General features: G+C 42.9%; 2 protein-coding genes across 5 annotated transcripts in view; both read right to left on the bottom strand.

The window, feature by feature from the left end:
- Positions 1-17,378: 17,378 nt before the first annotated feature.
- On the bottom strand, positions 17,379-19,924 carry LOC117288917. Its single transcript, XM_033769791.1, has 2 exons — positions 18,450-19,924; positions 17,379-17,433 (listed from the first exon to the last, which is right to left on the bottom strand). The coding sequence occupies exons 1-2, from the start codon at positions 19,724-19,726 to the stop codon at positions 17,379-17,381; spliced, it is 1,332 nt and encodes a 443-aa protein (XP_033625682.1). The 5' UTR covers positions 19,727-19,924.
- Positions 19,925-20,161: 237 nt separating this feature from the next.
- The window catches only part of LOC117288993 (solute carrier organic anion transporter family member 4A1-like), a 28,993-nt gene continuing 21,952 nt past the window's right edge, over positions 20,162-27,202 (bottom strand). For all 4 annotated transcript variants that reach the window (XM_033769875.1, XM_033769874.1, XM_033769876.1 and 1 more), the window contains one exon: positions 20,162-21,289. In XM_033769875.1, coding sequence (XP_033625766.1) covers positions 21,069-21,289 — 221 coding nt within the window. In that variant the 3' untranslated portion in view covers positions 20,162-21,068. The remainder of the gene's footprint in view (positions 21,290-27,202) is intronic.

Raw genomic sequence — 27,202 nt, 5'->3', positions numbered from 1 at the left:
TCTGGGATGTGGCTTGTAGTCAGGCACCCTCTGGGATGTGGCTTGTAGTCAGGCACCCTCTGGGATGTGGCTTGTAGTCAGGCACCCTCTGGGATGTGGCTTGTAGTCAGGCACCCTCTGGGATGTAGCTTGTAGTCAGGCTCCCTCTGGGATGTGGCTTGTAGTCAGGCACCCTGGAAGCAGTCGTTACAATCATCTGAAAGAAAATTACAATGTACTACATCAGTACAAACCATATAAAGACATAGATCATCAGGGGCAAATTTCATAGAGCTGCTTATAGGCACAAAAAGGATCCAAGCATAAAATAATAGAGAACTGTTTTTGCAATATTTTCTGCCTAAACAGCTCAATAAAAATTGGTCCCAGATGATCATCACAGGACTACTGCTTAAAAGAAAAAAAATGCTTAAACTTACATAAAACTCTTCATAGATCCACACAAAAAAACTTGGCTAGGACAAGCACTTTTAAAGGCATTTATCGAAGGAAAGGAACCTTGTAGGGGATGGGACTTCCAACACCATTTGGGGGTCTAAACCAACATGTTTTCTAAGAGGGACCAAGTGTTCAACCGAGACCCCTTGAATTAACAAGATCATTTTCTAGCCACCAATGTTTGATGTGCTTCAATCACATGGGATGATGTCCTCTAGTCAGGCACCCTCTGGGATGTGGCTTGTAGTCAGGCACCCTCTGGGATGTGGCTTGTAGTCAGGCACCCTCTGGGATGTGGCTTGTAGTCAGGCACCCTCTGGGATGTGGCTTGTAGTCAGGCACCCTGTGGGTTGTGGCTTGTAGTCAGGCACCCTCTGGGATGTGGCTTGTAGTCAGGCGCCCTCTGGGACGTGGCTCGTAGTCAGGCACCCTCTGGGATGTGGCTTGTAGTCAGGCAGATAGTTCCAGTTCAACGTCGCCGTAGAAAATAAAAGACAAACATCAACAGTGAGAAAAGTGCACTTCGAAACAGAGTTATTCATGTTAAGTTTATGACTGTCAGGTGTACAAAAATGGTGTGCGTGGTTGTTACATGACGTGTAAACAATGACGGATGGTGTAGAGTTAGAGATTAAGATGTCACATGCAAGCAGGCTGGGATATGCGCCTAGAAGATTTAGGTTAGTGTGCAACGCTGCGCAAGCAGTAGTTGGGTAGGCAAGCAAGTTTGGTTAGTATAGCAGAGTTATCAATAAATTAGTGATGGTAAGGATGTGGCTTGTAGTCAGGCACCCTCTGGGATGTGGCTTGTAGTCAGGCACCCTCTGGGATGTAGCTTGTAGGCACCCTCTGGGAAGTGGCTTGTGGTCAGGCTTGAAAGCAGTCGTCACAATCATCTGAAAGAAAATTACAATGTACTACATCAGTACAAACCATATAAAGACATAGATCATCAGGGGCACATTTCATAGAGCTGCTTATAGGCACAAAAGGGATCCAAGCATAAAATAATAGAGAACTGTTTCAGCAATATTTTCTGCCTAAACAGCTCAATAAAATTGGACTACTGCTTAAAAGAAAAAAAATGCTTAAACTTTCATAAAACTCTTCATAGATCCACAAAAGAAAACTTGGCTAGGACAAGCACTTTTAAAGGCATTTATCGAAGGAAAGGAACCTTGTAGGGGATGGGACTTCCAACACCATTTGGGGGTCTAAACCAACATGTTTTCTAAGAGGGACCAAGTGTTAAACCAAGACCCCTTGAATTAACAAGATCATTTTCTAGCCATCTACCAATGTTTGATGTGCTTCAATCACATGGGATGATGTCCTCTAGGCAGGCACCCTCTGGGATGTGGCTTGTAGTCAGGCACCCTCTGGGATGTGGCTTGTAGTCAGGCACCCTCTGGGATGTGGCTTGTAGTCAGGCACCCTCTGGGATGTGGCTTGTAGTCAGGTACCCTCTGGGATGTGGCTTGTAGTCAGGCAGCCTCTGGGATGTGGCTCGTAGTCAGGCACCCTATGGGATGTGGCTTGTAGTCAGGCACCCTCTGGGATGTGGCTTGTAGTCAGGCAGATGGTTCCAGTTCACCGTCGCCGTAGCAAATAAAAGACAAACATAAACAGTGAGAAAAGTGCACTTCGAAACAGAGTTATTCATGTTAAGTTTATGACTGTCAGGTGTACAAAAATGGTGTGCGTGGTTGTTACATGACGTGTAAACAATGACGGATGGTGTAGAGTTAGAGATTAAGATGTCACATGCAAGCAGGCTGGGATATGAGCTTAGTAGATTTAGGTTAGTGTGCAACGCTGCGCAAGCAGTAGTTGGGTAGGACGTGCAAGTTTGGTTAGTATAGCAGAGTTATAAATAAATTAGTGATGGTAAGGATGTGGCTGGTAGTCAGGCACCCTCTTGGATGTGGCTTGTAGTCAGGCACCCTCTGGGATGTAGCTTGTAGTCAGGCTCCCTCTGGGATGCGGCTTGTAGTCAGGCACCCTCTGGGATGTGGCTTGTAGTCAGGCACCCTCTGGGATGTGGCTTGTAGTCAGGCTTGAAAGCAGTCGTCACAATCATCTGAAAGAAAATTACAATGTACTACATCAGTACAAACCATATAAAGACATAGATCATCAGGGGCACATTTCATAGAGCTGCTTATAGGCACAAAAAGGATCCAAGCATAAAATAATAGAGAACTGTTATAGCAATATTTTCTGCCTAAACAGCTCAATAAAATTGGTCCCAGATGATCATCACAGGACTACTGCTTAAAAGAAAAAAAATGCTTAAACTTGCATAAAACTCTTCATAGATCCACAAAAAAAACTTGGCTAGGACAAGCACTTTTAAAGGCATTTATCGAAGGAAAGTAACCTTGTAGGGGATGGGACTTCCAACACCATTTGGGGGTCTAAACCAACATGTTTTCTAAAAGGGACCAAGTGTTAAACCGAGACCCCTTGAATTAACAAGATCATTTTCTAGCCATCTACCAATGTTTGATGTGCTTCAATCACATGGGATGATGTCCTCTAGACAGGCACCCTCTGGGATGTGGCTTGTAGTCAGGCACCCTCTGGGATGTGGCTCGTAGTCAGGCACCCTCTGGGATGTGGCTTGTAGTCAGGCACCCTCTGGGATGTGCCTTGCAGTCAGGCACCATCTGGGTTGTGGCTGGTAGACAGGCACCCTCTTGGATGTGGCTTGTAGTCAGGCACCCTCTGGGATGTGGCTTGTAGTCAGGCACCCTCTGGGATGTGGCTTGTAGTCAGGCACCCTCTGGGATGTGGCTTGTAGTCAGGCTCCCTCTGTGATGTGGCTTGTAGTCAGGCACCCTGGAAGCAGTCGTTACAATCATCTGAAAGAAAATTACAATGTACTACATCAGTACAAACCATATAAAGACATAGATCATCAGGGGCAAATTTCATAGAGCTGCTTATAGGCACAAAAAGGATCCAAGCATAAAATAATAGAGAACTGTTTTTGCAATATTTTCTGCCTAAACAGCTCAATAAAAATTGGTCCCAGATGATCATCACAGGACTACTGCTTAAAAGAAAAAAAATGCTTAAACTTACATAAAACTCTTCATAGATCCACACAAAAAAACTTGGCTAGGACAAGCACTTTTAAAGGCATTTATCGAAGGAAAGGAACCTTGTAGGGGATGGGACTTCCAACACCATTTGGGGGTCTAAACCAACATGTTTTCTAAGAGGGACCAAGTGTTCAACCGAGACCCCTTGAATTAACAAGATCATTTTCTAGCCACCAATGTTTGATGTGCTTCAATCACATGGGATGATGTCCTCTAGTCAGGCACCCTCTGGGATGTGGCTTGTAGTCAGGCACCCTCTGGGATGTGGCTTGTAGTCAGGCACCCTCTGGGATGTGGCTTGTAGTCAGGCACCCTCTGGGATGTGGCTTGTAGTCAGGCACCCTGTGGGTTGTGGCTTGTAGTCAGGCACCCTCTGGGATGTGGCTTGTAGTCAGGCACCCTCTGGGACGTGGCTCGTAGTCAGGCACCCTCTGGGATGTGGCTTGTAGTCAGGCAGATAGTTCCAGTTCAACGTCGCCGTAGAAAATAAAAGACAAACATCAACAGTGAGAAAAGTGCACTTCGAAACAGAGTTATTCATGTTAAGTTTATGACTGTCAGGTGTACAAAAATGGTGTGCGTGGTTGTTACACGACGTGTAAACAATGACGGATGGTGTAGAGTTAGAGATTAAGATGTCACATGCAAGCAGGCTGGGATATGCGCCTAGAAGATTTAGGTTAGTGTGCAACGCTGCGCAAGCAGTAGTTGGGTAGGACGTGCAAGTTTGGTTAGTATAGCAGAGTTATAAATAAATTAGTGATGGTAAGGATGTAGCTTGTAGGCACCCTCTGGGATGTGGCTTGTAGTCAGGCACCCTCTGGGATGTGGCTTGTAGTCAGGCACTCTCTGGGATGTGGCTCGTAGTTAGGCACCCTCTGGGATGTGGCTCGTAGTCAGGCACCCTCTGGGATGTGGCTTGTAGTCAGGCACCCTCTGGGATGTGCCTTGCAGTCAGGCACCATCTGGGTTGTGGCTGGTAGACAGGCACCCTCTGGGATGTGGCTTGTAGTCAGGCACCCTCTGGGATGTGGCTTGTAGTCAGGCACCCTCTGGGATGTGGCTTGTAGTCAGGCACCCTCTGGGATGTGGCTTGTAGTCAGGCACCCTCTGGGATGTAGCTTGTAGTCAGGCTCCCTCTGGGATGTGGCTTGTAGTCAGGCACCCTGGAAGCAGTCGTTACAATCATCTGAAAGAAAATTACAATGTACTACATCAGTACAAACCATATAAAGACATAGATCATCAGGGGCAAATTTCATAGAGCTGCTTATAGGCACAAAAAGGATCCAAGCATAAAATAATAGAGAACTGTTTTTGCAATATTTTCTGCCTAAACAGCTCAATAAAAATTGGTCCCAGATGATCATCACAGGACTACTGCTTAAAAGAAAAAAAATGCTTAAACTTACATAAAACTCTTCATAGATCCACACAAAAAAACTTGGCTAGGACAAGCACTTTTAAAGGCATTTATCGAAGGAAAGGAACCTTGTAGGGGATGGGACTTCCAACACCATTTGGGGGTCTAAACCAACATGTTTTCTAAGAGGGACCAAGTGTTCAACCGAGACCCCTTGAATTAACAAGATCATTTTCTAGCCACCAATGTTTGATGTGCTTCAATCACATGGGATGATGTCCTCTAGTCAGGCACCCTCTGGGATGTGGCTTGTAGTCAGGCACCCTCTGGGATGTGGCTTGTAGTCAGGCACCCTCTGGGATGTGGCTTGTAGTCAGGCACCCTCTGGGATGTGGCTTGTAGTCAGGCACCCTGTGGGTTGTGGCTTGTAGTCAGGCACCCTCTGGGATGTGGCTTGTAGTCAGGCGCCCTCTGGGACGTGGCTCGTAGTCAGGCACCCTCTGGGATGTGGCTTGTAGTCAGGCAGATAGTTCCAGTTCAACGTCGCCGTAGAAAATAAAAGACAAACATCAACAGTGAGAAAAGTGCACTTCGAAACAGAGTTATTCATGTTAAGTTTATGACTGTCAGGTGTACAAAAATGGTGTGCGTGGTTGTTACATGACGTGTAAACAATGACGGATGGTGTAGAGTTAGAGATTAAGATGTCACATGCAAGCAGGCTGGGATATGCGCCTAGAAGATTTAGGTTAGTGTGCAACGCTGCGCAAGCAGTAGTTGGGTAGGCAAGCAAGTTTGGTTAGTATAGCAGAGTTATCAATAAATTAGTGATGGTAAGGATGTGGCTTGTAGTCAGGCACCCTCTGGGATGTGGCTTGTAGTCAGGCACCCTCTGGGATGTAGCTTGTAGGCACCCTCTGGGATGTGGCTTGTGGTCAGGCTTGAAAGCAGTCGTCACAATCATCTGAAAGAAAATTACAATGTACTACATCAGTACAAACCATATAAAGACATAGATCATCAGGGGCACATTTCATAGAGCTGCTTATAGGCACAAAAGGGATCCAAGCATAAAATAATAGAGAACTGTTTCAGCAATATTTTCTGCCTAAACAGCTCAATAAAATTGGACTACTGCTTAAAAGAAAAAAAATGCTTAAACTTTCATAAAACTCTTCATAGATCCACAAAAGAAAACTTGGCTAGGACAAGCACTTTTAAAGGCATTTATCGAAGGAAAGGAACCTTGTAGGGGATGGGACTTCCAACACCATTTGGGGGTCTAAACCAACATGTTTTCTAAGAGGGACCAAGTGTTAAACCAAGACCCCTTGAATTAACAAGATCATTTTCTAGCCATCTACCAATGTTTGATGTGCTTCAATCACATGGGATGATGTCCTCTAGGCAGGCACCCTCTGGGATGTGGCTTGTAGTCAGGCACCCTCTGGGATGTGGCTTGTAGTCAGGCACCCTCTGGGATGTGGCTTGTAGTCAGGCACCCTCTGGGATGTGGCTTGTAGTCAGGTACCCTCTGGGATGTGGCTTGTAGTCAGGCAGCCTCTGGGATGTGGCTCGTAGTCAGGCACCCTATGGGATGTGGCTTGTAGTCAGGCACCCTCTGGGATGTGGCTTGTAGTCAGGCAGATGGTTCCAGTTCACCGTCGCCGTAGCAAATAAAAGACAAACATAAACAGTGAGAAAAGTGCACTTCGAAACAGAGTTATTCATGTTAAGTTTATGACTGTCAGGTGTACAAAAATGGTGTGCGTGGTTGTTACATGACGTGTAAACAATGACGGATGGTGTAGAGTTAGAGATTAAGATGTCACATGCAAGCAGGCTGGGATATGAGCTTAGTAGATTTAGGTTAGTGTGCAACGCTGCGCAAGCAGTAGTTGGGTAGGACGTGCAAGTTTGGTTAGTATAGCAGAGTTATAAATAAATTAGTGATGGTAAGGATGTGGCTGGTAGTCAGGCACCCTCTGGGATGTGGCTTGTAGTCAGGCACCCTCTGGGATGTAGCTTGTAGTCAGGCTCCCTCTGGGATGTGGCTTGTAGTCAGGCACCCTCTGGGATGTGGCTTGTAGTCAGGCACCCTCTGGGATGTGGCTTGTAGTCAGGCTTGAAAGCAGTCGTCACAATCATCTGAAAGAAAATTACAATGTACTACATCAGTACAAACCATATAAAGACATAGATCGTCAGGGGCACATTTCATAGAGCTGCTTATAGGCACAAAAAGGATCCAAGCATAAAATAATAGAGAACTGTTATAGCAATATTTTCTGCCTAAACAGCTCAATAAAATTGGTCCTAGATGATCATCACAGGACTACTGCTTAAAAGAAAAAAAATGCTTAAACTTGCATAAAACTCTTCATAGATCCACAAAAAAAACTTGGCTAGGACAAGCACTTTTAAAGGCATTTATCGAAGGAAAGTAACCTTGTAGGGGATGGGACTTCCAACACCATTTGGGGGTCTAAACCAACATGTTTTCTAAAAGGGACCAAGTGTTAAACCGAGACCCCTTGAATTAACAAGATCATTTTCTAGCCATCTACCAATGTTTGATGTGCTTCAATCACATGGGATGATGTCCTCTAGACAGGCACCCTCTGGGATGTGGCTTGTAGTCAGGCACCCTCTGGGATGTGGCTTGTAGTCAGGCACCCTCTGGGATGTGGCTTGTAGTCAGGCACCCTCTGGGATGTGGCTTGTAGTCAGGCACCCTCTGGGATGTGGCTTGTAGTCAGGCACCCCCTGGGATGTGGCTAGTAGTCAGGCACCCTCTGGGTTGTGGCTTGTAGTCAGGCACCCTCTGGGATGTGGCTTGTAGTCAGGCACCCTCTGGGACGTGGCTCGTAGTCAGACACCCTCTGGGATGTGGCTTGTAGTCAGGCACCCTCTGGGAGGTGGCTTGTAGTCAGGCTGGAAAGCAGTCGTCACAATCATTTGAAAGAAAATTACAATGTACTACATCAGTACAAACCATATAAAGACATAGATCATCTGGGCAATTTTCATAGAGCTGCTTATAGGCACAAAAAGGATCCAAGCATAAAATAAAAAAGAACTATTTTAGCAATATTTTCTGCCTAAACAGCTCAATAAAATTGGTCCCAGATGATCATCACAGGACTACTGCTTAAAAGAAAATAAATGCTTAAACTGACATAAAACTCTTCATAGATCCACAAAAAAAAACTTGGCTAGGACAAGCACTTTTAAAGGCATTTATCAAAGGAAAGGAACCTTGTAGGAGATGGGATTTCCAACACCATTTGGGGGTCTAAACCAACATATTTTCTAAGAGGGACCAAGTGTTAAACCGAGACCCCTTGAATTAACAAAATCATTTTATAGCCATCTACCAATGTTTGATGTGCTTCAATCACATGGGATGATGTCCTCTAGGCAGGCACCCTCTGGGAGGTGGCTTGTAGTCAGGCACCCTCTGGGATGTGGCTTGTAGTCAGGCACCCTCTGGGATGTGGCTTGTAGTCAGGCACCCTCTGGGTTGTAGCTTGTAGTCAGGCACCCTCTGGGATGTGGCTTGTAGTCAGGCACCCTCTGGGACGTGGCTCGTAGTCAGGCACCCTCTTGGATGTGGCTTGTAGTCAGGCAGCCTCTGGGATGTGGCTCGTAGTCAGGCACCCTCTGGGATGTGGCTTGTAGTCAGGCACCCTCTGGGATGTGGCTTGTAGTCAGGCAGATGGTTCCAGTTCACCGTCGCCGTAGAAAATAAAAGACAAACATAAACAGTGAGAAAAGTGCACTTCGAAACAGAGTTATTCATGTTAAGTTTATGACTGTCGGGTGTACAAAAATGGTGTGCGTGGTTGTTACATGACGTGTAAACAATGACGGATGGTGTAGAGTTAGAGATTAAGATGTCACATGCAAGCAGGCTGGGATATGACCTTAGTAGATTTAGGTTAGTGTGCAACGCTGCGCAAGCAGTAGTTGGGTAGGACGTGCAAGTTTGGTTAGTACAGCAGAGTTATAAATAAGTTAGTGATGGTAAGGATGTGGCTTGTAGTCAGGCACCCTCTGGGATGTGGCTTGTAGTCAGGCACCCTCTGGGATGTGGCTTGTAGTCAGGCACCCTCTGGGATGTAGCTTGTAGTTAGGCTCCCTCTGGGATGTGGCTTGTAGTAAGGCACACTCTGGGATGTGGCTTGTAGTCAGGCACCCTCTGGGATGCGGCTTGTAGTCAGGCACCCTCTGGGTTGTGGCTTGTAGTCAGGCACCCTCTGGGATGTGGCTTGTAGTCAGGCACTCTCTGGGATGCGGCTTCTAGTCAGGCACCCTCTGGGATGTGGCTTGTAGTCAGGCACCCTCTGGGATGTGGCTCGTGGTCAGGCACCCTCTTGGATGTGGCTCGTAGTCAGGCACCCTCTGGGATGTGGCTTGTAGTCAGGCTCCCTCTGGGATGTGGCTTGTAGTCAGGCACCCTCTGTGATGTGGCTTGTAGTCAGGCACCCTCTGGGATGTGGCTTGTAGTCAGGCTGGAAAGCAGTCGTCACAATCATCTGAAAGAAAATTACAATGTACTACATCACTACAAACCATATAAAGACATAGATCATCAGGGGCAAATTTCATAGAGCTGCTTATAGGCACAAAAAGGATCCAAGCATAAAATAATAGAGAACTGTTTTAGCAATATTTTCTGCCTAAACAGCTCAATAAAATTGGTTCCAGATGATCATCACAGGACTACTGCTTAAAAGAAAAAAATGTTTAAACTGACATAAAACTCTCCATAGATCCACAAAAAAAAACTTGGCTAGGACAAGCACTTTTAAAGGCATTGATCGAAGGAAAGGAACCTTGTAGGGGATGGGACTTCCAACACCATTTGGGGGTCTAAACCAACATGTTTTCTAAGAGGGACCAAGTGTTAAACCGAGACCCCTTGAATTAACAAGATCATTTTCTAGCCATCTACCAATGTTTGATGTGCTTCAATCACATGGGATGATGTCCTCTAGGCAGGCACCCTCTGGGATGTGGCTTGTAGTCAGGCACCCTCTGGGATGTAGCTTGTAGCCAGGCTCCCTCTGGGATGTGGCTTGTAGTCAGGCACCCTATGGGATGTGGCTTGTAGTCAGGCACCCTCTGGGATGTGGCTTGTAGTCAGGCTTGAAAGCAGTCGTCACAATCATCTGAAAGAAAATTACAATGTACTACATCAGTACAAACCATATAAAGACATAGATCATCAGGGGCACATTTCATAGAGCTGCTTATAGGCACAAAAAGGATCCAAGCATAAAATAAAAGAGAACTATTTTAGCTATATTTTCTGCCTAAACAGCTCAATAAAATTGGTCCCAGATGGTCATCACAGGACTACTGCTTAAAAGAAAAAAAATGCTTAAACTTACATAAAACTCTTCATAGATCCACAAAAAAAAACTTGGCTAGGACAAGCACTTTTAAAGTCTTTTATCGAAGGAAAGGAACCTTGTAGGGGATGGGACTTCCAACACCATTTTGGGGTCTAAACCAACATGTTTTCTAAGAGGGACCAAGTGTTAAACCGAGACCCCTTGAATTAACAAGATCATTTTCTAGCCATCTACCAATGTTTGATGTGCTTCAATCACATGGGATGATGTCCTCTAGGCAGGCACCCTCTGGGATGTGGCTTGTAGTCAGGCACCCTCTTGGATGTGGCTTGTAGTCAGGCACCCTCTGGGATGTGGCTTGTAGTCAGGCACCCTCTGGGATGTGGCTTGTAGTCAGGCACCCTCTGGGTTGTGGCTTGTAGTCAGGCACCCTCTGGGACCTGGCTCGTAGTCAGGCACCCTCTGGGATGTGGCTTGTAGTCTGGCAGCCTCTGGGATGTGGCTCGTAGTCAGGCACCCTCTGGGATGTGGCTCGTAGTCAGGCACCCTCTGGGATGTGGCTTGTAGTCAGGCAGATAGTTCCAGTTCACCGTCGCCGTAGAAAATAAAAGACAAACATAAACAGTGAGAAAAGTGCACTTCGAAACAGAGTTATTCATGTTAAGTTTTTGATTGTCAGGTGTAAAAAAATGGTGTGCGTGGTTGTTACATGACGTGTAAACAATGACGGATGGTGTAGATTAAGATGTCACATGCAAGCATGCTGGGATATGAGCTTAGTAGATTTAGGTTAGTGTGCAACGCTGCGCAAGCAGTAACTGGGTAGGACTTGCAAGTTTGGTTAGTATAGCAGAGTTATAAATAAATTAGTGATAGTAAGGTTGACAATATACCTTTCTGGGTGGACGTGATCCATCTGTTTGGTAATGCAACTCAGTAGATTCCCATGACTTAAAGATGTGTCCAAGTAATTGAGTACCGCTTTATCATCAACAGGATTCTTGTGGTTGCAGGGCATGTGAAGATGAGAAGGACTCCATACCAGGTCACCAGACTCAGTCATTGCATGTAGGAAAAAAGGGTGACATTTCTAAGTTAGACAACAACAATCAGAGTAGTGGTACTATAGAGCAATTTTAGAATGTTTGCATGGGAATGCTATTCATCTTGTTAATAATGTGTTTGTTTGGGCGCTATAACACAGCATCATTGTGGAGTTGTGTTGTTGCGAGCCCCTGCTGAAAAGTCAGGACAATGTTCCGTTTGGGAAAGACGTGATCTTAACAGGCTTGTTGTTTTAACTGTTGCTGTGCAAGGATGTACAAGGTGTTCTGTGTAAAGACATGACCGGCGTATATCATTTCGTGAGCTAAAATACTAGGTGTCAAATATTTGGGGTCTCGTCTTTCGCGCGCTCTATGGTACCGAGTTGACCACGGGGTCTTGTATTTCGGATTCATTATATTAGATGTATTTGACCCCAACAAAAAACCGTAAAGGCTTTGATTCGGTGACTACACGTAACACGCGCAAACCCCCACTATTGATTGATACAGCTCGGACGAGAAGGTAGCTCGGATGAGTAACGCGGCGTTAATATAGTAAACATGAAACAATCACTAAAACATATTTTTAAATCCTCCAAAGCATCGTATCACGCGCACACTAATGACTACTGCAAAAGACAGTTTAGGCGGGAAGGTAGCATAAATAAGTTGCGCGGCACAAAGAGCGGCAATGTCAAGTCTTCTTCGGTTTTCCTGTCGCTCGAACTAGACGCCCACGGATGCAGCTATTTTACACGAACGCATAGAGAGAGAGCTAGCCCAGCCCCTTCTTGTGCCATATTTCTGCTAACAATCCAAGTTTCGTTTTCACCCTTAAATACAAGAGCGCCCCTTGTGCCATAGTTTCGCCAACACTTAAAATATTTTGTAATTTTTTATATATTTTTAAGAATTAAATATTTCATATTTTTTAACTTTACTTTGTAAACTTTCTATATCTTTTTTAAATTTGGATTTATGATTTGTTTCATTTATACAATTTTTTTTTTATTTTATTCAATTTTATACATTTTGTAAACTTAAATTGTTTAATACTTAATCGACTTAAAATATTTTACATTTTTTCCACTTTTTTTTTAATTAATTAATAGACTTTACATGATTTTTTTATTTTTTATAATACATAGAATTTACATAGATTTGGTAATTGTTTTTCTTTTTTTTAATACATTTTTTTAATTAATTTGTTTAACTTTGTTTTATAATTAATAGACTTAACATATTTTGGTAAAACTTTATACATTTTTATAATTAATAGACTTTACATATTTCGTACAATTTCTTAATTTTTTTTAAGTAATAGACCTTTAATATATGTATATTTATAAATGTTCAAACATTTACATGTCCATAGAAAAAGAGGAGAAAGGTATTAAAAGAAGCATCCAGAAAAAAAAGTTAGATTATAGCCAATCAAAGTCTCTAGAAAACATTTGGTGGCTATGAACCATGAGAGTAAAGTGTTGAGAGGATGGTCCAGGAAAGGAGAGTACTTTTTTTTTTTAAATAGGTATGAGGAACCTGTGGAAATATATATTTATATAAAAACTATACATTTATATAGTATAATTATATAAATTATATATATTGCACTATATCCTATACAAATTTGTTTAGTTTATACAATTAGTATAAGTAGTATTAGAGTGCGGCGCCTGTGGTTTATTTCATAGTCAATATAGTAGCTCACAAAGATTTATAAGTTGGATTTACTGGAAGCCAATGTAAACTATGTCCGCACTGTAGTTATGTGAAGTGTTGTCATGCCTACCGTTAGGAGTCCTTAAGAAACCTGGAAAGTATCGAAGAAAAACCAGTACTCACAAAACATAGCACAGCGAAGCAAAACAGCACAGCACATAGGTCCACAAACAAGCACTCCCAACCGCGGCATATCGTCGAGTCACTCAACCGTGCTGTGTGTAGGTTTCGGAGCAGAAATTTCCACTCAATCACGTGCTTACTTGAGAAGAACTATTGTAATACTTTCACAACTGGGCTATTCACATTCAATTTAGCCAAGGAGCATGCAAGCCCCACACCAAAATAACAAAGAAATTGGATTACAAAAGCGCTCTTCTTAATCACCGCAATCTTATAGCAGTATCGATCAATGGAATCTTCACGGGCTTTTACTTTCTGCGTTATGATTGGTCAGCTATGAAATGACGTACGAAGTCATACATCCATGGGCTAGTTTCATAAAGCTGTTAAAGGCACTATTTGTAATTACTAAAAAGATGTCTTTTTTAGCATATACCCCCCGGAAAGTAGACAATCGGACGTGAAATGAAAGTAAAACAAATAATTACTCACTAATAAGACTCCAAAAGCACCAAAGTGCGCTCACTTTAGGCAGAACTGCCCCCAAATTAACAAATTCTCGAGACTAAAGATTTGCATAAAAACGAATATTAATCAAATACGTTTACTTCACGTCAGATTTTTGCAAAGTTCTTTTTTTCGCACCATGACTAGAACTACGTACCCAAAATACCCCTTGCCAAATGTCGTCTCTGGTCAAATATTTAACAACAAAACCATACTGCGGATGTAAACATACATCCAGCCCCGGGGCTCTCTAAAAAAGCTAAAGACAGATAAAAAACGCTATTCTAACGACTAAACAAGAAACCCTTGAAATGAGTAAAAATCTTGTTCAATACAAAGAGTGAGTGCTATCTTAATATCAAAATCGACAAATCCAATACTTATTACAAACAGAAAAGAGGTGAATGTCTTTACCGATAGGGTGCATGGACATAATCGCTCCATATTTTCGACGGTATCTCAATAACACACACACCTTTTGAAAAGCAACGTTCACAACTAATATTTTTATTGTATATTTCTATATTTCAGATTTGCAAATTAGAGAAGGCAAAATCATTTTTGAACAGATACTAGTCATCTGCATTTCATAGATCCGATATAGACAGGGAAATATTTTAGTTCTCTATTCAAGGGTAAAGTCAACTGCATTGCATCGGCATACAAATATTATATCCCAAGCTTATTATATGACATTTGTAAGAATGGATAATTCAGTCGGCACAAACGCCTGCAATTAAATTATGTCTGAGCAAAATTACATCTTCCGTGCAAAACTGGCCTACCATGGCCCCTTTCCCTCGTAGCCCAGGGCTGTATGTATCTCACCATAATCTTTACGTCTACAGTATTTTGGGTTGAACAATATTTAACCGTATATGGAAACTTGGTAAGATGGTAATTTGGGTACGTAGTTGAAGTCATGGTTAGCATGTAGAAAATTTGACGTGAAATAAACGTTTTAAAAATAATTATTCACTCTGTGCAGAAGTGCCCCAAAGATTGCAAATTCTCGTGACTAAATATTTGCATAAATAATACTTATTCTAAAACGTTTACTTCACGTCCTGCAAAAACTTTTGTTCGCACCATGACACCAACTACGTACCTAAATAACCACGTTGCCAAAATTCGACACTGGTCAATTATTCTATAACAAAAACCACACCGCGGATGTAAACATCTTAATAGTAACATCCAGCCCCGGGGGCCACGAAGTACAAAGTGGCTCTCTAAAAAAGCTAAAGACAGATACAAGAAAGCGCTATTTTACACGACCAAAGAAGTTATTGGATTTTTGTTTTTTGTCTGTGGTATGGATCTAAGCGATGCAAGCCGACAAGGGAGGGAGCCTTTTTCGGCAATTTTTGGCAATACCGCATCCGATGATCAACCTGCATCAAGTCGGTGGTGCTCAAAAATACGTTTAAGCAAGCCTACTCCGAATGGTTGGCACGAAGAGAGTTTTCCAGACGTCAATATTAGCCAAATTTTTCGATTCACACATACTGTACACCATAGGAAAGCCCTATTCAAGGGCTACACGTTTATAATTGTTTTTTGTCTGTGGCATAAATCTGCGCAATAAGGGCGGCGAAAAAGCTACCCATCACCCTAAGCGAGAAAAGGCTAAACAAGTAAGTTTCTCTTCAAATAATGACGTTAAACAGAGGCCCATATCATATCCAAGAAATTATTGCATTCGCACATACTATACACCACCGGAAAGCCCTAATCATAAGCTACAGTTTCGTGTTTTTGTTTGTGTCTGTGGCTTGGATCTAAGCGATGCAAGCCGACAAAGGAGGGAGCAATTTTCGGCAAGTTTGAAAACGCCAGGAGACGGGGTGCCGAAAATGGTTGGCATACAAGTTCGCTCAGAGTCTGTGAACTTGACCATTATTCCTGAACTTGGTAGGCTAGAGAATCAATCTGGGTAACTGTGTGTGGCTTGAATAATACCGCATCCGATGATCAATTTTCTGATCCACACATACTATACACCATAGGAAAGCCATATTCAAGGGCTACACGTTTATAATTGTTTCGTATCTGTGGCATAAATCTGCGCAACAAGGGCGGCGAAAAAGCTTCCCCCTAACTCCAAGGGAGAAAAAGGTTAAAAAAAGTAATTTCCTCTTCAAATAATGACATCACACGGAGGCCCATATCATATCCAAGACATTATTGGATTCGCATATACTATACACCAACGGAAAGCCCTAATCATGAGCTACAGTTTCTTGTTGTTTTTTTTTTGTGTGTCTGTGGCTTGGATCTAAGCGAAGCAAGCCGACAAAGTATGGAACTATTTTCGGCAATTTTGGGCAAGTTTGAAAACGCCAGGAAACTTGGTGCCGAAAATGGTTGGCATACAAGTTCGCTCAGAGTCTGTGAACTTGACTATTATTCCTGAACTTGGTAGGCTAGAGAAATAATCTCGGTACTTGTGTGTGGCTTGAAAAATACCGCATCCGATGATCAACTTGCGGAGACCCTGCATCAACTCCGTGGTCCTCAAAAAAACGTTTAAGCTAGCCTACTCCGAATGGTTGGCACGAAGAGTGTTTTCAGGACGTCAATATTAGCCATTCTGGAGAGAAATTCAAAGTACAAAGGTTATTTTGAACCCCAAGAAATACTTTGATCCACACATACTATACACCAGAGGAAAGCCGTATTCAAGGGCTACACGTTTATAATTGTTTCGTGTGTGTGGCATAAATCTGCGCAACAAGGGCGGCGAGAAAGCTACCCCTCACCCTAAGGGAGAAAAAGGCTGAAAAAGTAAGTTTCTCTTCAAATAATGACACTACACGGAGGCCCATATCATATCCAAGACATTAATGGATTCGCACATATTATACACCAACGGAAAGCGCTAATCATGGCTTGGATCTAAGCGATGCAAGCCACAAAGGAGGGAGCCATTTTCGGCAATTTTGGGCAAGTTGGAAAACGCCAGGAAACGGGGTGCCGAAAATGGTTGGCATACAAGTTCGCTCAGAGTCTGTGAACTTGACCATTATTCCTGAACTTGGTAGGCTAGAGAAATAATCTGGGTACCTGTGTGTGGCTTGAAAAATACCGCATCCGATGATCAACTTGCGGAGACCCTGCATCAACTCCGTGGTCCTCAAAAAAACGTTTAGGCAAGCCTACTCCGAATGGTTTGCACGAAGAGTGTTTTCCGGACGTCAATATTAGCCATTCTGGAGAGAAATTCAAAGTACAAAGGTTATTTTGAACCCCAATAAATTTGTTGATCCACACATACTATACACCATAGGAAAGCCCTATTCAAGGGCTACACGTTTATTATTGTTTCGTGTCTGTGGCATAAATCTGCGCAACAAGGGCGGCAAAAAAGCTACATCTCACCCTAAGGAAGAAAAAGGCTAAACAAGTAAGTTTCTCTTCAAATAATGACACTACACGGAGGCCCAAATCATATCCAAGACATTAATGGATTCGCACATACTATACACCAACGGAAAGCGCTAATCATGGGCTACAGTTTCCTGTTTTTGTTTTGTGTCTGTGGCTTGGATCTAAGCGAAGCAAGCCGACAAAGGAGGGAACCATTTTCGGCAATTTTGGGCAAGTTTGAAAACGCCAGGAAACGGGGTGCCAAAAATGGTTGGCATACAAGTTCGCTCAGAGTCTATAGATAACAATAGTAATGGGTGGTTTTTTAATTGACGATTTTACATCATCGCATGGAATATCCAACCACCATGTTGTCTCTTCTCTTATAGTTTGGTTTACTGCAATATTTGCATCATAATTGCCATACTCATTTTTTAGGGTATTCGATTTGGCAGATTCGAGTTTTCTAAAATGCAATTTTCCTCTTGGAAAAGCATCAAATGTGGCAATAATCATGCCTATGAATTTTGCGAGATTCCGTAAAGTCAAGACTTTCTTTTCCAGAATTTGTGTTCCCTCCGATTTTAACTTGTGTATTTTCGACTTTGGAACATTGATCGTCATTGTTTTGGAATCGATCTCAACGCCCAAGTAAGTTGAATGGGTCTGCGGTTTCAAGCAGGATTTTCCCTTGTTTATCTGGAATCCCAAATATTCCAATAACTGTACCACAAAGGTTGTTTGTTCATTGCTTTCATTCTCCGATGAAGCCATGATCAGAATATCGTCAATAAAAATTACCAACCGAATTCCTTTACTTCTTGCTGTTGCAATGACTGGTTTCATCACCTTTGTAAAAAGTCGCGGGGCTGAGCTCAGCCCGAAAGGTAAACAGATGAATCTATAGAACTGATTCTCCCATGAAAAGCACAGATAAGATTGATCAATCTCACACATTGGGATTGCGAAGTACGCATCTTTCAGGTCAATGGAAGTAAGGAAGTCATTGGATTTAATAATTTCCTTAACTAGTTTTATATTTTCCATTTTAAAATGTTCATATCTGACAAAAGTATTCAAATCTTCCAGATTTATAACCTGTCTCAGTCCACCAGATTTTTTAGGAATGCGGAAAATGTTCGATACGAACCGACAGTTAGACCTTTTAGTGGGCTGAATTGCACCCTTTTGAAGGAGTTCTTTTATCTCCTGATTTACAGTCTGGATTTCCTCATTAGAAAACATTATTCTTTTTGGTTTGACTGATTGTACAGGGCGTGCAATGAAATCAATTTTGCAGCCTGATATGGTGTTTAGAATCCACCTGTCGGAGGTAATCTGAGACCAATTATAATGGTGAAACTTTAACTGCCCGGCATATGCCGAAATTTCAGTGGAGTCATGTTTTACATACCAGTTTTTTGTTTCAGTAAACTGCCCACTTGTAGCTGTTGCTGTGGGTTTATGGTGGGAAAACTTCCCACTATCATTTCTCCCGCCTCGGCGGTTGCCACTTGGGTAGTAGGATTGCGTATACCGCGGTTGAGTTCTGTTTCCAGAGGTACGCCCAGTCGTGAAACCCTGGCGAAATCCACGGGTTCTTTGGGAGTAAGGCTCAAACCGACGGTTTTGAGTACTTCTGTTATTTTCTGAATAAGTCAGCTTTCTACCGGCTTTAAAAGCCTCGGCAACCTGTTTCATTGATGAATTTAGATCTTGTCCGAATAGTTTGTCAGACACAGGTGTGCTCCTTGAGCACAAGCCCTTATACATAGGGTTAAGGCAGGGTTTCAAATCATCCCGTCGCTTCATACTTAATTCATATGATGCATTTCCCGATAGTGTAATGCCATCAAGGGCATACTGTTTGATTTTTTCGGTGTCTGCTACGGTACCCGCCTTGGCAGTGTCCCGTAGTTCATTTAGAATATGGAAGTATGGAATCATACCTTTGACCACATGTTTCTGAATTTGCTGAGTCCCCACGTCTTTGGAGCGGGCCGATGCAGGAATAGTGCCCCACAAGTCTGCGTCCACTCTGGGGGCAGATACAGCCGGCGCATTAGCCGGTGTCGCATATTTTTCTGCGATCTTTGTATATATCTCCTTTTTGATCGGTAGTGTTACCGCTTTGGTTGCTCTATCGGCCAAATTTGAGAAAATTTCTGCGCCTTTGGCTTCAGAAGTCTCATAAATGTCTTCGCAAGACAATAAATCAAAATCTTCCTCCTGTTTGGAAAGAGAACTGGCTGCCACGTTACTGGTCAGCTCGAAAATTTGGTTTGGGTCATAACAGTTACCCTGTTGTCCAACGAAATCATCATGAAACATATTGTCGACTGGGATTGCAGACGACTGTTGGTTTTTTACCATGTTCGTCAGCATGTTTTGCATGCTGGCAATGGAGAGTGAAAGCTTATGTATTCCCGTTGAGTTTGCCTGAAGCTTCGCTTCTAAGCTTACATTTGGTGTAATATCTTCATCACCAGCGGCTTGGCCGCATTGAAACTCAGACTCAATGTCTGACGGGAGCTCTAAATCAATTGAATTTTCCATTTCGATGTCCGCAGTGCTGTTACACACGAAGAAAAGATGGCTCACGACTTGTGTCAGGGCCTTTATATACGGGCATCGCCCCATGAACTTATTTGAATAACAATACAACCTTTGAATGTATTGTGTGATCCGCATGCCATCACGTAGGAAGGAATGCAATCCCTCTGAAGACTTGTACGAATGTTATGAAATAGAATTTTGGCACCTTGTGTGCGCATGTGAAAATGGCTTATTATATCACGTTGTCGCAACTCTATCATCACATGTACACACATCTTATACATTGTAGAGCTGAATATTGCAAGAGTTGTGACATAGAGTGACCGGGCCCAATTTCATAGAGCTGCTAAGCACACAAATTTGCTAAGCGTGAAATTTCTTCCTTGATAAAAACAGGATTACCAACCAAATTTCCATGTGCTACTCAGGATAAGCAAGCAACAGCTGAATACGAGTAACAAGCAATATGCAACGAATATAAATTTGGTTGGTAATCCTGTTTTTATATAGAAGAAATTTCATGCTAAGCAAAATGTTGTGCTTAGCAGCTCTATGAAATTGGGCCCTGTTGTAATCGGTCACGTGGTGCCATTTACAGTAAAAAAAATATAGCACAACTCAATTCGTCTGGGAGCCTGTGTGTGCACATTATTTTTAATTTTTTTTACTGAAAACGGCTTAAAATGTCAGTTGTCGCAGCTTCAAAAAGGGTAATTCACATGGTCTTATACAATGACAAATATTGAAACATTTTTAAAAGAGTAGGGTGTTTCACAATTACCCAAAAATCTAAAATAACTATCAATACACAGACCCGAGTTATTCCATATACATGTAGGCCTACACTTTCTGCTCCGTCATCTAAAACGTCAACAAAAGTTTGCCGTTAGTGCAACTTATACATTATTAATATTATTAGTTAATTAAAAATCAAACTTAGCAGCCAAAAAAGCTGAACTGTGTTCTAGTTTTAAAATATAAAAAACTAATTCAAACATCAAAGAGTAAAAATAAGCAAATATACAATAAGACATTATAAAAATAGAGAAGATTTGAATATAAAATTTCAAAACTGGATGAAGAGATAGAGTAGAAAATATTTACACATTGAAAACAAGTTTCTAGAGGCCAGTAAAATTGTTGGTGATTGAGCACCCTAAACCTCAGCTAGGGAGGACCTTCCGGTCCCCATCCTTGTTATAGAATCTAATGTGCCTCTAAAGGGTTAATGTTTAAAGTAGTCGATTCGTGACACAGATTCATAGATAAAATTCATTTTCTAAAAAAAAATAGTAATAATAACATAAAAATCATATTCAAAAAAGTACCATTCAATGTGTAAATGCTAACGGGCAAAGACAATTTAACAAACCCAAGTCTATTTTTAAAGGTTGTATACTCGATGTTTGACAAAAGAACTTTCATATTCTAATCCATTCTAATACTAATAATAGGCCTAAGTAAAAAATATAAGTAATTAAACTTTGTCTTCTGTCTGTGGAGGCTTGTACGTCTTATAGGCGAGCGAAACAAAAACAAGTGTCAGGAGTTTAACAGACACACCCAGTATGACGACTTTAAGGGAAAGATCTGTACGATCATGAAACCAACACTGCCCTCTCTCGCCGTTCTCCTCGTGCCAGAGCGTGCAGGTCGAGTCGATGAGTGAACCGAAGATGATCGGTCCGGGAAGAGATCCTAAAACGGAGGTCAGATAAAATAACGTTTATTGTCAATCATCATACCTGACATTATATTTTGAGTCAAAATAGTTTCGCACGTTTCCAAATAGACCAACGAGATTGCCCGGTAGCTAGAGGCAATTCGAATCCTATGTTTCGGCAGCGGGTACCGCCACGAAATAAGAGATGTTGAATTTGCATCGGGGATAAAGAATATTAATTTTGGTTTTTACCCAAACACCGAAGTGTGTTAGCACATGCTCTAGAGTGGTAAGACACTGCTCTAGAATTGCAAGGGTCGTGGGTTCGAATCCCACCCGAGTTATGTGCCTGTAATATTTTTTTCACGGCACTCGGGAAAGTACGAATATACAGTGCTATCACACATCGGGTAAAACGACTATTAATATTCTTTATCCCGATGCAAATATAATGACGTGTTGGCATAATGGTCTTAATTGCATGTTGTACAGTGTATGCGGATGCTTCGTCTTATTATGTTTCTCAGGAGCTGATTTTACAAAGAGCTAAAAGATGGCGATTGTGAAATAAATACATATTAGTTGCTTAGCACATGTGTGGAGGGGGGTGACGAACGAGGCCTAAAATAATTTGAAACCTCGAAACATCAGTGGGTTCGGATTGACTCTTTAATTTGGTAACTGTAATTGGAAGTCGGAAAAGCAACCGACCAGCGACGGAGGCATTAGAATGGCATCACAAAGTTAACAGTAAACAATTAACAAGTAAAAGAGAAAAGAGAAAATAAAAGAAATCATTAGTATGATAAATACATGCAGTGTGTGTGCACCAAAATCTATCCAATTAGGTAAAATACTGAGTGTGAAATAATGCAACTCTCAATTAATTAATTTGCAACCCTTCTGTTTTGAAATATACACCTGTATCTGTAAGACCTGTATTAAACAATTATATCCAGCAGTACAGTTAGTTTCTACCAGTCAAAACAATATACATGGGATTATCCAGATCTTGTCCTAAAACCCTTAAGAATTATCAGAACAATATATAGATTTATTCTAAAGTCTTAAAGTCATCAGCTTAATAATAATAGACAACCTTCTCCAAATAATACACCATGGCAAGCTAATTAACACACTATGTCAATACATGTACCAATTTCACAAGTCTACCAATGACGTAGAGGGCGCTGTTGTAGCATAACTAGACTATGGATCACCACGTCAAAATATGCCCACATTGCTCAATCAACTTAGACTTAATACGTATAACTGTACTGTAAATTACCCATTTCACAGATGCATTAACTACAGGAATTATTTCACCACATACAATAAACCTCAGGCTCGTGTTAAATAAACGCACATGTACCAGCAGAGCGCGGTTGCTATGGACGGCGCCATGACAGTTTTATCTACTTTACAACTTTGACTGAACTTTAATTACTGAAAAATAAAATACAATCCAGAGCTTGAATGGGCTGATGGATAAATCTAAATGATGTTTGTTATACCCGGTTTATTGCCCTAAAGTTTATATATTTAAATCACACTTGCAAAAAGAAGAAAGTTTACCTGTAATTGGAAGTCGGAAAAGCAACCGACCAGCGACGGAGGCATTAGAATGGCATAACCAAACTCCGCCGCATGGTGGCGCCCTCCTAACTCACCGTCTGCCTCTCGCTGCCTCAAGGACGGCACAACGCTGCCTCCACATCTTCTCCCACACAAATTTGTCGTCGCCCCGACGACAAGTCAAAACTTTATCGCTAAACTTTAAAACACTTAAAAACTTTTGTCAAACAAGTTAACAGTTAAATACAACACCTTTAAGAGTAACACACAACTGCTTTAAACTCCTCACTTTAAACTCCTACTTTAAACTTCTACTTTAAACTTCTCAACTCAACTGTTCTGGCAAGACTTTACTAGTGAGTAGATAAATGCACATACAATTATTATCACAATTTTGGAAAACTAAGCAAGGTTGAAATGCCCATGGGTCCTTTGAGCTTCCTCACCTCAACTGTTCTTATTCCAGTGATAAATACGACAGTATTTTGTCACACATTCCAATTCAGTTCTGTTTCCACATGTAATTGGGGATTGGAGCAGCAATAGTTCATACTGATAATTAGTCTGTATCAGAGCTACTCAAGTCTTTCTCAGTAGTGGCTGCCATCATATCTTTGACTTGAGTTAATAAGCGAACAACATTAGAAAACTGGTACCTACTTGGGGGTTTTCCTTTCGTCGTGCGGTTGGAGCGTCTCGGTTTCCTGGGCACTCCTGCGGCTGCCATAGCTTCGGTAGTCGTCTCAGCACTCCCAGTTGTGTCAGTTGGTGACATCTGTGGTCCTTCCACAGATGAGATGTCATGGGTAGTTCTGAGGATAAAGTTCTCACCTGGTGCACAGAGCTGATCTGCTGCAAGGGGCTCGTCTGAAGAAGAGGAGGCTGGAACTGCTACAAGGGGCTCGTCTGAAGGAGAGGAGGCTGGAACTGCTACAAGGGGCTCGTCTGAAGGAGAGGGGGCTGGAACTACTGCAAGGGGCTCGTCTGAAGGAGAGGAGGCTGGAACTGCTACAAGGGGCTCGTCTGAAAGAGAAGAGGCTGGAACTGCTACAAGGGGCTCGTCTGAAGGAGAAGAGGCTGGAACTGCTACAAGGGGCTCGTCTGAAGGAGAGGGGGCTGGAACTACTGCAAGGGACTTGTCTGAAGGAGAGGGGGCTGGAACTACTGCAAGGGGCTCGTCTGAAGGAGAAGAGGCTGGTATGGGGGCGTTGGAGGGTGGCTGTTTGGGAAGGGTTAGTGTCACTCCCCAGTTGTCATCGCTCGTTGATGATGAGGTTACACCATCAATAGTGTTATCGTCTTCTGTGCTCGGGGTGGTTGGGGGTCTGGCATCCCAAGGGCAATGTTTCAGCTCACAGCGATGAAGCACTTTTTGTCGTCCACTTGAGTTTCGCACCACATAAACTGGTTGTCCTTTGAAAGGCTGTTTCACTACCATGTATGGGTCGGTTTCCCAATAGTCCTGAATCTTTGCCCTTCCTCTGTGAGATCGGTCTCGGACTAATACGAATTCTCCTGTACAAAGGGGCCTCTCAAATACATCTTTCTCAAATGCAGAAGTTCTTAATTCTACCTTCTTGTCTAAGTTCGCTGTAGCAAGGGCCCGCGCCTTATCAAGATTCTCACAATGCTTTTTAGCGAAGGAGCCAGCACTGACGCCGCTGAGTTGAGAACGATCCACTCCAAGAACAAGGTGCTGGGGTAAGCGAGCATTCCTCCCGAACATCAAGTAGAAGGGTTCGTAACCAGTACTAGAATGTTTTGTGTTATTGTAGACTGTCACTAAATGAGGAATAGAGTCGGTCCATCTTGTCTTCTTATGGGATGGCAGGGCAACAAGCAAGTTATGGAGCGTTCTGTTAAATCTTTCACATTGCCCATTGCCCTGGGGGTGGTATGGTGTGGTGTGGGACTGTCCGATGCCATACAACGTGCAAAGCTCCTGCACTACCTGAGCGAGAAAACACTTTCCATTGTCAGAATGCAGACGCAACGGAGCACCAAATGGTATGATGAGATGTTTCACCAGCATTTTGGCGACAGTCTGTGCACGTTGATCCTTTGTAGGGATTGCCCAAGTGTACTTCGTGAAGATGTCTGTGAGTACAAGTACATTTTCATACCCATCAGATGACTGCTCCAGTACAGTAAAGTCCATAGCCACTACCTCAAGGGGAGCTGTGGCACGTAGAGTTCCCAGTGGGGGCCGAGTAGCACGAGTAGGACATCTGCTTACACTGCATCTTTCACACTGGTGACACCAAGTGTGGACGGAGATTTCCATTCTTTGCCAGTAGAAGAGGGGTTGTATCAGCTTCAGGGTTCGCTTTACGCCAAAGTGTCCTGCATTATCATGAAAAAGAGTCAATATCTCCTCGTGTAGTCGGGCAGGGGTCACCAATCGTTCACACATACCGTCTTCTTGCAATATAGAACGTCGGTACAGGACTTCATTTTTGAAGAAGAGTTGGTTCATATGTTTAAGAACTGAAACAACGTCACTTGGTTCGTTCTGCCTCTCTTGTTCTGATGGACGTCTTTGTCTCTTTACGTAGGGGATGACCCGTTGGAGAATGAAATCTTCATCTTGTAAACTTCTCAGCATCTTTGCAGAATAGCCCGGTAAACTTTGGCTGCCTTCGTCAGTAGTTACTTGGATTTGATGGGCCAACATCTGAGGAAATTCTGTGGTTACACCAACTGGACCACAAGTGGCGCGGATGGTACAAGATGATAGCTCAGCATCTGGGGTGGACTGTAAATTGAGAGCTGCATCAACTGGTCGTGTGTCAAGTCGCGAAAGGGCATCTGGCGCTTGATTCGTTCGTCCAGGACGGTATTCTAGTTTGAAGTCAAATGCTGACAACTGCTGTACCCACCGCATCTCAGCTGCACTCAGGTTTGCGGTATCCAAGTATTTGAGGGGATTGTGATCAGTGAGAATGATGCACTTGTTTCCAAACAAGTAATCCCGGAATGCCTGACACACGGCCCAGCGTACGCCCAACAACTCCAACTTGAATGCCGAGTAATTTTTATCGTTCTTCTCTGCTGGTCGTAGTGATCGTGAGGCATAGGCTACCACTGACTTTGAGCCATCGCGTTGTTGTTGTGAGAGCACGGCACCAAGCCCTTTACTGCTTGCATCTGTTTCCACTGTAAATGGTAGCGAGAAGTCTGCAAACCTCAACACCGGGGCTTCAATCAACTTTGACTTTAGTGACTGTATCGCCGAATGTGCCGCCTCGTCAAGTTCTATTCTCCTCTGTCCGTCTCTGATTTTTCCTTTACGCGATGTCCCTGTGAGATATTTGAGAAGTGGTGCAGTGACGCTAGAATATCGGTGAATGAACTTGCGAAAGAACCCAGTGAAGCCAAGGAACGATCGCAGATCTGTGACAGTTGTTGGCACTGGCCAGTCTTTTACTACTGCAATCTTACCAGGGTCTGGCTTCACCCCATCTCCGGCCACGATAAGGTGTCCAAGATATTTCACTTGAGTTTTGGAGAAGTCACACTTTGAAAATTTCAGCTTTAAACCGTGTTTTTGTAATCGCTGAAATACCATTTCGAGACGCTGTAAATGTTCCTCATAACTGGCGGAATATACTATGATATCATCAAGGTATATTAAAAGACTCTGCAAGGCTTCATCACCAAAACATCGCTGCATCAACCTCTGGAACGTTGCTGGACTATTGCAGAGGCCGAAGGGCATGCGGGTGTACTCCCACAGCCCAAAAGGCGTTGTGAAGGCAGTCTTTTGGATGTCACTCTCTTCCATGGCAACTTGGTAGAATCCAGACGTCAGATCCATGGTGCTGAAATACTTTGCATTCCCAAGGGCCTGAAGAGACTCATTGATTCGGGGCAACGGAAATGCGTTCTTTGTCGTCAAACTATTAAGTCTCCTGTAATCCACGCATAAGCGAATTGAGTGGTCTTTTTTCCGCACGACTACAATCGGGGATGCCCATGGGCTTGAGCTTTCTCGGATGATCCCTTTGTCAAGCAGCTCATGGATGTGTGCCCTGACTTCTTTGTATTGTGATGGTGGAAGTGACCGGTATCGCTGACTAATGGGGGAGGCATCACCTGTATCAATGCGATGTCTGACGGTGTCAGTGTGGCCCAAGTCACCATCGTTCTTCGAGAATACACTGTCATACTTCTGGAGCAGCTTTTCGAATCTTGAAGCCTCTTCGTGTGAAAATTGATCTCCCAACTTCAGATCATGCAAATATGACGGTGTATCATTCTTGTCAGACGTAGACATCGAAGAACAATTCACTGAGTTTTGCTTCATGTTGTACTCGTGGGTTTCGTCCTCTGGTGTAATGAGTTCTCCGTTATATAGAGTACCGATGCAGGTA

The sequence above is a fragment of the Asterias rubens genome, chromosome 4 (genome assembly GCF_902459465.1).
Source record: "Asterias rubens chromosome 4, eAstRub1.3, whole genome shotgun sequence".
Lineage (NCBI taxonomy): Eukaryota > Metazoa > Echinodermata > Asteroidea > Forcipulatida > Asteriidae > Asterias > Asterias rubens.
The sequence above is the reverse complement of the archived record's forward strand: the minus strand, read 5'-3'. Positions and strand labels throughout refer to the sequence as shown.

Excerpts from the sequence above, each read along its gene's own strand:
- LOC117288917 (XM_033769791.1), bottom strand. The coding sequence starts at position 19,726 with ATGCGGATCACACAATACATTCAAAGGTTGTATTGTTATTCAAATAAG. Across the intron at positions 17,434-18,449 it reads TTTACTGAAACAAAAAACTG|TAAACCAAACTATAAGAGAA; the intron begins GTATGTAAAACA and ends CAAATATTGCAG.